The sequence below is a fragment of the Fringilla coelebs genome (assembly GCF_963513975.1).
Source record: "Fringilla coelebs genome assembly, chromosome: 1".
In the NCBI taxonomy this organism is placed as follows: domain Eukaryota; kingdom Metazoa; phylum Chordata; class Aves; order Passeriformes; family Fringillidae; genus Fringilla; species Fringilla coelebs.
Window position 1 is genome coordinate 137,403,062 of NC_140028.1, and position 12,255 is coordinate 137,415,316.

At 37.0% G+C, this 12,255-nt stretch overlaps 1 protein-coding gene across 1 annotated transcript in view; it reads right to left on the reverse strand.

Annotated features, from left to right (window-relative positions):
- Positions 1-12,255, reverse strand: part of MPP7 (MAGUK p55 scaffold protein 7) — a gene marked incomplete at its 3' end in the record, with an annotated part of 139,940 nt that overhangs the window by 97,349 nt on the left and 30,336 nt on the right. Inside the window, exon 2 of the mRNA XM_084216419.1 lies at positions 5,421-5,585. Within this exon, the coding sequence (XP_084072545.1) occupies positions 5,421-5,457 (37 nt within the window). The 5' untranslated portion in view covers positions 5,458-5,585. The remainder of the gene's footprint in view (positions 1-5,420; positions 5,586-12,255) is intronic.

The window sequence follows — 12,255 nt, forward strand, 5'->3', positions numbered from 1 at the left end:
GCAGGATTTGATGTGATATTGGGCTGAGAAGCCACAGAACCTTCCATTAAATGCACAGAGTATGGAGGCTCTGCTGGCTTACCTGGATGCTGGCACAGCTACACTTGAGGGGGACAGCGTGGCAATGTGCCCTCAGCAAAGGACACCTGGCATCACTAGAACTGTCAACCACTTGTGTGCTACAGCTTTCAGTCCAACAAACAGAACCATATATAACAGAGCCTCTGCTTAGAAAGAGTATAGGCTATTGTACCTTCAAATTTACTACAAAACTACACGCTGATCACCAAACAAAAAAAAGGGGGTAAAATTGTTTCAACTGCCAGACCATTTGAATTTAAATGTGTCCAAAAACCATAACAGTTTTAAAGAGTTTACCATCAGTAAATATACTTACATACATTTTCTGATTCCACACAACTGAATCAGTCCAGCAATATTAACACAAAACAGAACAGTTTAAAGAAATTTCATTTCGCTTTGAACGAATTTTCCAAGTCATCATAAATATGTTGATACCAAAATAAATACCCTTTCCGACACCAGCAAGTTGTATTTTTAAAAATTAAATCAGATTGCAATTAAAGTTAGCCATACATCTCATACTTTCCCAAATCTTCCAAATTAGTATTATCCTAAAAGCCATTTAATGCCTCTGGCAGATGGAGATGGGGAGAAATCAAGAATGCAAGGATAAAATATTGGCTCTGTTTATTAATTCAGTATAAATTTTGCCTCAGCTGTCATATCCATTTTCATGACTATCTGGCCATACCTAGGCATCTCAACGTGCTGAGGAAGTACGTAGCTTTGAAATTAAAGTAGCTTTAAAATTGTGATGCAGCCAAAGCATTTACATACCACACTTGTGGCAGCACACCTATACCAAAAGTTATAACCAGAAGTGTAAAGCAGGCAAGTGAAGACTTTCCCTCTGCTCTGTTTCCACCACAGGATGCCAGTGGGGAAGTAAAAGCAGTTTGGAGGAGGAACCGATGACTCTGCAAGCCTTTGCCCTGGCAGCCTCCATCAGAGGAACAACTCCCAGAAAACCTTCTTTCATGGCTCTCCTAAATTCCCTTTCTCTTCATCTCATAACAATGAGATGGACAGATCTTTGGCCACCATTTTCTGTAGCTGTGTTCTTTAAATAGACTGTTAAAATAGAACACGCTGATTTCTGTCTCCCTCCAAATCCTGAAAACTGGGTTAAAAGGCTAAAATTAAAATTTTAGCACTTCAGATTAATTTGTCCTTCTTCCACTACTGATGTTTTGGTGCCCCCCTTTCAGCTTAGCCAACTACTCAGCTTTTTCTTCATATTGTTACTTTTTTTCTCCACCTTTTTATCCTTTTTATTATCAAATCCTCCTAGAAAACATCATGTTGAAACTGACAAGCTGATCAAAATGCATTAATATAATAGTAAATAAATAGAAGACATCTATATGAAAATAATAAAAGCAAGACAGCTTCTTGTTCAGGTGCCTACAAAATTGTCTTTGAACTTCACATTGCTTGCAGTGGTCTCTGACCACTGGGAAGTCAATCCATATGAATTATCCTAGCAGAATATTTCTACCAGCATTCAGCATATCCACATCAACAGCATGCAGCTTCAAAGGTCGAGATTAATTCAAAAGAATCACAGAATACACTACTATAAATGCATTTTGGAAAAATACCTAACATTTAGAACAGATTTCACATATCTATTTAGTATTATTACAAAACATAGATGAAAACACGAAAACCAGGAATATTTTTAAGGCCATATGAACTTAAAATTTGGTTAGTGAAAAATGAGGTTTTTTTTAAATTAAAAATCCTAATATGTATTCGGTTTTGCAGATTTGTAATACTTAGAAAACTCCACTATCTGGCACAGTGCTCGCTCCTTTATGTGCTCAAGAAGAAAGCAACATAAGCCCTTGCACATTTTCTTTCTATAATTTACAATATTCAGATCCAAGAACTGCTTCTGACTTCTATTTTTGATTGTATATAAGCAATCTCACACAGCTTTACTTGGTGCTTAAGCTTGGCCCATAAATGTGATTTTCTTGCTGACAACACATGAAACAAAAACATGAAGTCTGCTTTGCACATTCATGCACTGCTTTTTGAGAACAAATAGAAAAGCATTTTTAAGCTTGTCAGTTAAGCAGACTTGATACAGCGCTGGGAGGAAAGAAATCTGCAACAAGTTTACGATGTTTTTTGCATTAGAACACCACTTAAAGCATAATGATGTCATCTTGGCTCCACCAAAGTCAGCAACAAAGCTGCCATCTACTACTGTGAAGCCAGAATTGCAATTTTACACCTTCCTAAATATAGCAGATAAGTGAATGCCAGATCTCACAGACTTGCTTTACCTGCAAAAACGCAAGTCTTCTTGTTCAGTCCTCAAAAAATCCGTTTGGTGTGCTTGCACACAGAGGGCAAGCAGACTTTTGCAACACAGAAACTGTTGAAAGCTTCTGACCCAGCCCGAGGCATAAGCTCAGCCTTCCATTCACGCTGGTTGCTTTAAGTTAACTTTGACTTGACACTGACAGGACCATAAACCTTAAGGCTCACAGAGATGTTATACACAATGAGCAGCTTTTCAATTATTACTATTATTATTATTATATAAAAATAGGTTTTCTATATGGCTAATGGAGTGTGGAAGAGAAAGAAGCACCTGCACGTAAGCCTTTGTCCTCTGTCTTTAGGTTAGTGAAGCCAGATCAATCTGCTAAGGTGTAAGATTAAATTAAAAGTCAGTATATCAATCTGAATAAACTAAAACAAACATTTTTTTTAAAAGATTGAAAATAGTGTAGCCATTAGCTTAAAGGCTGGTAAATGCCCCTCAAAACAGATTTAAAAGGCATGGCTTGTGTTTAGAAGAAAGTACAGGTAAAACACGGTAGGACAAAAGCAAGCATATGAAGAATGTATATGAAGAAAGCAGCTACAAGTACATGGTGCCACTTCTAATGAAAGCTGATGACAAAGTAAAAGCAAGGTAAAATGAACACAGTCAGATAAACATTTAGTCTCATCAAATACAGCCCATCATGAACACAATCCTATTTTTGACAGTGAACTAATATTCAGATGATATAAAAAAAATTTAAAGCATTAATGTTTCCATACTGGTGACTGAATATCCAGTGGTCCATGACATGGCAACTTTCGATATTCACAGATGATGCATTTCTATTTACAAACCCCCACAGAATGCCTTCATTTGTTTTTAAATCCAAGTTTACTTTTATTTCACTCAGCATCTAACAGACACAAAAATAGGCTAGGCTGCACTTTGTCTGATTGTATTTACAAAAGAGAGTCTTAGCAAACAGACTGAACAGGGTTATGTTCCTGACCTAAAGGTCCCACTAAGTGACTTGCCAAGTCCTCAGTGTCCCACACAGGGCAGTCTCAACTCGTCACATGTCACAACACCAGTCTGTGCAGGCAGGGTGAGAGGAAGACTGCTTACCCACACAGGAAGAACAGAGGTAGGAAAAATTTTATGCACATCACTACTTTTTAATCTAAGACTGAGAGTAACAGCAGAAAAACAGGACTCCAGTTAGAAACCACCTGTATCATAGCCAGTCTAGAAAGCACAGCTTGATGTAACCATCCCAAAAATACTTAAGTGCATGTCAGCCCAGTCAGGAAATATTGTAAAGAAAGTAGAAGAAAAAAAAAATTGTCTTTTCACTCCAAATGCAAATTTTCCTTTAGAAAAACAACTTGTAACTTGAGGCAGAAAAAAAAAAGGATTTAACAAGCAGTATTATTAACAGCAAGATATTAATGGCATGTACCATGTTTTACTATAAATTTCATGAGACAGTGGAGACACTTGAGTTTTAACACAGATCTTAATTATTAAAGGTATGTTTGCATCATCATATGGATTAAGTAGCAAGTACAACATGCTCAAAGGCATTTTAACACACAATATTTCAAAACTAGGACTATCTTCTACTTTTTGAAGCGCTTCTCTTTCTTTACTCAGAAAGTCCATGACTATTACTTTTGGACATATTACAACCTTTAAAAATAAACAAGTAATAGTTTAAAAAAAATTAAGGAAGGTTTTGAAAGGACACAAAAGGGTGCATGATAAAGAAAGCAAAGGTCCAGAGTGGAAAATTAGCCCAGACTAGACTCTGACACATCTTCCAAACTCAGCTTTAGCATACTGAACAGCTTCAAGTCACTTATTTCCATGAGGAGAGGGAGAGAAAAGAAAGGTATGCAGAGATAGGGTTTGGCAAAGTCATAGTCAAATCCCTTAAACACAGGAATAGGGAGACAAAAAAGCATATAAAACCAAACAACTCTCCTTCCCCATGGCAACAAATAAACAGACACACACCCTAATTGTAAAGATTAATATTGTCATCTAGGATAAAATTTATGTGTAAGAAAAACAAAATCACTGCCCTGTACAGTTTACTAAAAATAAGAATCAAATGCAGTTCCTTATATACATACTTATACACATATTTTTGGATTCCTGACTTGAAATCTCCCTCCTAATTTTCCAAATCATGTTGTTACTTCTTGTGCATAAAACTATGGGCACAGGGTTGGAAAGCAGGGATCTTCTATTGTATTGCAACCTCAGCTGGATCACCTTTTTTTAACAAATACTCTTAAGCAAAAATACTAACTTTAGTTGTCCCAAACAGAGGGACAAAAATACTTTCAGAGAGGGAGAATTCAGGATAACTGGAAGGCAGAAAAATACTTTCAGAGAGGGAGAATTCAGGATAACTAGAAGATTAAACTTAACCTTTGAATATAACCTAATATTGCCACAAAGAAGGTGAAAACTATGGAAAGCTACATATCTGCAATCCCACTGCCAGCAGTCAGTGTCAGGAACTGAGCTCTGATGTGGAAGACAAGTGAAGGAACTGAATTTGAGACAGTATTTTTCTTCTCCTAATTTGTTATAGAGTTGTCAAAACTGAATAGTCTGTGTTCAGAAATAACTCCACTGATAACTGTAACTCACAGAGGGGATAGTCTAGACTGCTGCAAATATTAAGGCATGCATGATATCATCATCTTTTTTTTTTTTTTCCCTCCTCCTCCTTTTTCAAGTTAACATTGTAGGAACCATGCTCAGAGGTGAATCCAAATTCTTCAGATCCATCTATAATATATGTTTGGATCTGTTCTTTTTAGGAGGTTGGGGATGGAGGGGAAGGTGATGGTGGAACATTTCAAAATTAATATATTTTATCTGCGGTGTTTCATGTATCTAAATTAACTTCAGGGAGAAAAGGTTATGTTTTAAGCCTTAAATTCAAAATCTGGTGAGACCATAATTAATTATCTTACTTGAAATACAGACTTAACAAACAAGATGAGGAGGAAGCACGGCCCCTCCTTGGCCTGCGTACCTGTGTCACTTCCAGATCCAGTTGATAACGCTGGCATGATTTAGTCTGCAGAGCGTCACGCAGAAACCTCAAACCAGCACTGCAGCCAGAAGGCAGAAGTTTATTTCAGTTTAACTGCTCACAGCCAAGTTGTCTACAAAGATTTATGTTATCTCCCAGCTTCTCCTAGAAAGAACAGAAATAGAATTTTCAATTAAGAACATTGTTAAAATGTATATTACTGCAGCTAATTGAATCAAATTATTATAATGAAATAAGCTTTTATTAAAGATTCTCAAAACCAAGCACTGGACATTTATTTATGACTGTTAAGATCTTTGTTTCATCCAGGTGAAACAAGTTTTGTTTTCTTCAGTCTAGCTTATAATCCCATTCTGCATTAAGGATAATTTAACACATTTCTCTTGTGTAAATTGTACTCTTTAACTCCAGCATGTCAGGCATTTTGGAAATAAAGTCTAGGGGTATTTTAATAAAACTGTGAATAATTGAAGTCATTCAAATTTTTCTACTACTTATCTCAGGGAAATAAAATTGCTTACTAACAAGGTAATTTATTCAGTGTTTCTATTTAACCTCCTTTCAATCATTTCCAGGGCATTTAAAATTTTTGTTTGCAATCTGGAAATATAATCTAAAATTTAACTGAAGCTGTAAAAAGCAGGACTGGAGCAAATAGTTTTCTAAGGTAAACAGCAGTTTGATTCGTGGAGTTGATGGAGCCATTAGCATGTAAGGAATTTTTCTGTGATTCATTATGACAAAGTCAGTGTTTTTTTAACACATATTTTGTAATAATTGTACAGGTCTACTGATAGTAAATTTTGGGTCTTTCTTTCAACCGTTTTTTGAGAAGAATTCAGAGTACATGCAACAAAAATTAAAATTTATTTCAAACAGAAGTGAACACATTTGTATTCAAGTATGTTAAAATATGAAACTGGAATGCAAACGTACGAAAAGAAATTCCAAGTTAAGACAGCAAATGTCTACTTAGAGCGGGGCAGGGACTGATGTGTTTGCAGGGAGAAGGAAGGGAGAGGAGGAAGTAGAAGCTACCAGAAAATATGGTTTTTCCCAGATTTCAGTAAACAAAAAGAATCCTTGAAGAAAGAAAGCAGCATAGTTCTGCTTTAGAAAAAGAAAATAAACAAATAGAAGAGCGTTTTGCCACTGCTATTGCTGTTTTGGGTTTTGTTGGTTTTTTTAAAACACATTCATATTAATCAGAGTGACTTTTGAAGTCATGTTGGCTCTTAAAGTGCATATTTTGGACCCATTTTAACTTGGCAACAGTCTTGTGGAAGAGTGATATACAGGTGCTGTAAACAGTGTATGCTGTTCAAAATTTTGTTTTTCAGTGAAAGAAACCTCCACTTGGCTAAAAATATTGCAGCATACTAAGGGCCATCCACAAGATTTTGTTTAGTAAGTTTTAAAGCAATTATTAGATATAAGTTAGCTGTTCACTTGTCCCCAGGCATAAACCTACAGTTTAAATAGCCTAGCAGTTTTTTTTTAAGTGTGGGGGTTTTTTACATCCCCTAGGCATTTACCCAGTGAATCTGGGGGGTTTGGTTAAGAAGGCAAATACAGCAGAGGTTACCACCCTTCTTCTGCTATGAAAAGAACCAAATAAAAACCTAAAAGCTTATCTATTAAGATTGTTTAGGGTTTTAGGATTTTTTCAAATTATAGAAGTTTATGAAGAAAAGAAGTTTTCAGTAAAAAAAAAAAAAAATCAGCTTAAAAAAAATATTTTGACATTCATCAAATCAGCACAAAAGTCCATTAACTTAAAATTTAAAGCACGGATAAGGAAATTAAGTATTCCAGAGTGAAAGCTCATCTTATGATGACAAGAGCTGTAAAACATCTATATGTAAAGCTAGCCAGGGTGCAGTTTAAAAGAGGAAAAAAAAAAAAGACATCATAGCCAAGGACACATTGTACCAATTAAGACGGAACATATTCACTTTACATTAATTCTGCTTGTTTTCTGTTTAACACATAAAGAAGAAGTCGGGTCCCAAAGTCAGTGACAGTCCCCAGCGCGAGCACAGCCGAGCAGCCGTGTGAAGGAGAGAGGCATTTTTACTTTAACGCGCGTATGAAACTGGTTAAACAAAATTATCGATTACTAATGAAATATCTTTGATTTATATGCATCTTAAAGTATTTTCATCTGTTAAAAAGAAAAAAAAAACAAAACAGAAAATAAACCAAAACCAACCAAACAAGGTGTTCTCATTATAAGCACATTACTATTAACCAGAAATTCAAGTTCCTTAAAAAGAGTTTACTGCAAAACGCAGAAAATCTTGTTGATCTACATATATGCAATGTATTTTAACTCCATCAGTTTCTTTATTTTTCTTTATTTCATAGTAAATCATTCAGTACAAAAAAAATCAAGCTCCTCATTATTTAAGAAACCTATATACAGCATAAAGTTATTGCCCCCTGATCCTAAATATATATTAATGAAAAATAAATGACCTGATGAAATCCTTACCAGTAAAATGCTTAATATTTTGCTGGAATGGGATGAGGATTTTTTTTTTTTCCTAACGTGCAAATTAAGCTACATTTTTGCAGTGATGATGCTATTTTCTTTGGCTCACTTCATTTAAAATGCTTTGGAAGTTTTTGCCGGAGCCCAGCCATAGGCATTGCTGACTGCTGTATGGAATCGATTTGCTGCAACACAGAAATACCAGCTGTTACAGTATGTCCTGAGAGGGATTACCGAATATTCCTAAATTGAAGTTCAATCCATCTTTCCATAAAAATTAGGAGCCAGAGCCAGGAACGTAACAGCAGTATCAAGTGCACCTGAGGCATTTACAATACCCAGCAGAACTGTTACAACCAGCCTTTAAAAAGGGCTTATTTTTGAAATTTCATTATTCCAGTTGTACCTTGCTTCTATAGATCGCACCGTATCGGGTTCTGCTGGCACCCGCCGCGCGGAGACAGCGGCGCCCGCCCGGCCCCTCACGGCCCCTCACGGCTCCCGCCTGACCCCTGGCGGCCGCGGGAGGCGCCGCGAGGAGGCCCTGGCGAGACAACGACACGCGCCTTCCTCGCTTCTGCTTGTCATTATTTTAATGAAAATGGATTAAGATGAAATAACAAAACGCGTAATTTTAATTGTTTCTGCCTGTGTTTATATGCATAATGAAAGACATCTCTATTTTAAGGCGCTCTGGTTGAATGGCAGGTGTTGGGGGGAAAAACTAAGCCTTGGTTGTAAAAAGCACAGAAAGGCTCCCCTGTCCTCCAACAGCTCCCACACGCTGCAGGGTCATCGAGCCAGACACAGCTCTGGTCATCGTCACCACCAAGGTCATTACAGTGACATTACTCACCAGGGTGACATGCCCCGGGTACACAAGGCCAGGAGCGGGGCAGAAGCCTCCCAGAAGCACCCTCCAAAACCACAAAATTCTACAATTACAGCTCTCCGAGGGAACCATTTTTCTGCATATCCCACATGTAAGAGAGGTCCCTTAGCAAAGGATGAGGGGATAAATCTTGTTTGTGATCACTCACATCATGAATACAGGACTGGTAAGAACAGGCAGAGGGTCGGGCAGATCAAGCAAGCAGGTGGGAGGCAGCTGCAGAGTGCCAAGATGAATGGCAGTCCAGGTAATTTCAGCTTTAGTAGCTTCTTTCTAGCATCCTCAATTGCTTTTGAATTGAAGTGACTCTATCAGTCATGCATACACTTTATTTCAGTCAAGTTCATTTTTTGAAAAAAGATGAGGTAGAAAAGCTAATTCAAATTTGTACTTATGGCAAGCACCATGCAGTTGGAGACAGAAAATATGAAGTCTTAGTTTTACCTCAGACTTCCCACACAAACCTCAATAAACTCCATAATATTTATTTCTGAAAGGGTATTTTACAAGTCACTCAATATTTCGGCACTTTAATGAATATAAATTGCTTTTCTTCAAATTTAAAAAGCAGACTGAAGACTTTTGATTAATTTATGACAGATAAAAACATAAGAAGTATGAACATAACAATGCTACAAATCAGAAGGCAGGCAGGCTGGGGATGGGACACATAAACCCAGGTTGTTTGATACAAGAAACATTCAACCCATTTTTCGAAAGGATGCTACAATTATGACGACTACAACCTTGATTTGCAGGACTAAACCAGAATGTCTGCAAATGGTATTCAAAGTACCAGATAGAGATTTCATGCAGAGACAGGAAATTTGACAGCCAGTCAGTCTTGTATTCATTATGGGCCCTCAAGTAATTGAGTGACTACAGACATGTATACAAGACTCCAAAACCCAGCGAACACAGGAAATTGCCAAGGGAGGTTTTCTAGACTGGGAGAAGTAAATTTGTTTCAGTAGACAAAATCTGAATTGAAAATGGTGGTCGACTCTTTTGGAAGCTGTAATGTAAGGGGATCTAGTGAATTCTTAAACTCTTCTGAAGAAGGTTTCACCTCCTTAATCACACGGTCTCCGACAGGCTACTGGAACCCGCTTGTGGCTCCTGACAGGCTTCCAAAGCTGCTCAGCCGCCCCTACAGGCAGTACATACTTGCTGGCAACAGGAACCTTCAAAAAATCTTCAACTTGAATTACAGCATAGAGGACATGTGCATAAACATCAGGGGTCTTCAAAGATGCTGCAGAAGCAAGAAGCTACCTCTGACTCACTCAGCACTGTGCGTAATGAAAATCAAAACTATTGCAAGTATCTCTCTGTATGAAGTCCACTTAGAAACCCCAGAAATGTTTATGGCAATTCCCAAATGTTATTGACTAATACACCAACACAGAAAACAAGGACTGCCCCCCAAATTGGAAAGGTCAACAGCTGCCTTCACTAGCTTTCACGTGGTCTTGTCATCATATCAGTCTTCAGCCTTAAAAAAAATTAAAGGCTGCTGCATATTTTTCTGTATAATGTACTATCAGTGTTCTCCATTTTATTTAGGTTACACCATAGATATGTTAGAAAGAGCCACACTTTGTGAAAAGACTTTGAGAACAGTAGATAATTTAGGCACTCTTAAGCATCCATTGAAAATGTGTAACTGCTTGGCATTTAATTAATACATTTGTGGTTACATCTTCAACAAACAGCAGTTTGGACAAAAATACTTCTATATCTTGTAGTGTGACTTCTACTTCCATGGCTCAAATCTGACTGCGAAGTCAGTGTATCAGGAGAGAGATGTCTCTGGTCCTTACTTACAGGAAAATTTTTACAGATGGGAAAAAAAAAGGGATTATCCAAATGATAAAATCCTTGAGTACAAGGAAAAAAAGAGAGAGTATTTCAGAAGTAATGTACAGAAAAACATTAAGACAGTAGAAATTACTACCTCATCAGTCTGTGGTGGCTATTTCCAGCAGTTTGATCAACACCAGAACAATTCAAGCTTATTTCCAGTGAGTGGCCCTCCTGACTGGTGTCTAGGCTACATGTTTTGACCTTTATAATTTTATTCTCTTTCTCTTCAAGGATGAGCTCCCACTAGACACTTCCCTTGCTGGATTATTAACAGAAATCACACAACTTCAATCACTACTTAACCACACATTTCCAAAAACATGCCAGAAGCTCATATATGGGAGAGATCCTCTCTCATGCCTGACTGAGTTTGTTCAAAGGGCTCAGAAGACAGGGAGAAGGAAAAGAGCACAGTGTACAATTTTATTCCTTCACAACTTCAGCAAAAGACAGGTTTCTCCTTCGGATGAGAGTAATTCTGCGTCAATGGAAAAATCTCACGTACCTTAACAACTCCAACAGCAACCCTGAAACTGGTATCACAATTTTCCTTTTTCAGACTGCCTTCCCCCATAATATTCTTTCATGATCTGGAGTGGGACCATTTATCTAGATACCACTGTTATCTAAACCCTCTCTAAACACAAATGGGAAATAATTCTTTCAATGAGTCAATACAACATAGAAAAACCAGAAATAAAATACAGAATATATTAATTTATTAAGAAGTTGGTAATATTGTTAATAATTTATATATTATGATGTATTACAGTTTAAGTTTTAGAAAGTTCCTTGCAGCCTGAAAACACTGCCATGCTAAATGTGAAATATGTTCAATGAGTACCAATATTAAAACAGAGGCAAGGCTTTTTGCAACCTGCACCTTCTCTGTCTTTAACACAAAAACCCCTACGTGAGCTCTGTCCAGATTAGATTTTTAATGTCAGTGTTTGAATTGAACACATTCCTTTCAAAGCACGAAAACATTCCTTTAAATAAACACACTAAAGCTACCAGTTTAATTTTAGCCAGCATCACTATTGTAGATGTCCAATACCCTTAGACAGATCCAATTTTCTGCAAATAAAATGTACCAACTGACAGAATAATATTAGTTTAATATACTAGTTTAATAAAGCTATTCATTAAAATGTGACCTAAACTATGTCTCAGATCAAAGGTTGCTCTTTCAGTTTGAGTTACTGGTTTGGGCACACTTTTAACACTTTTCCCCGGGCTGCAAACCATTCCTTTCCTTGGAAAATAGCTGTCAGCAGGTACCACAGCCTCTCCATTAATTACCTGCACAAATAGTTTTGTTCTGGCAGTGTTTCCTGACAGTCTGTTTGAAAAATGTAACTACCTACAGTAAATTACAAACCTTACTGACCCCCAAAATACTGAAAAAAAATTGGCAATTTTTCTACAAATGAGAGTTCAGCAAAACCTACTGCAATGAATCATCGAACAACCTCAACACTCCCTAAAAACAATTAAAAATGTTTTGCACCAAGGGGCTCTGCAACTCCAATTTTAGGAATATACTTCAGATTTTAATAGTA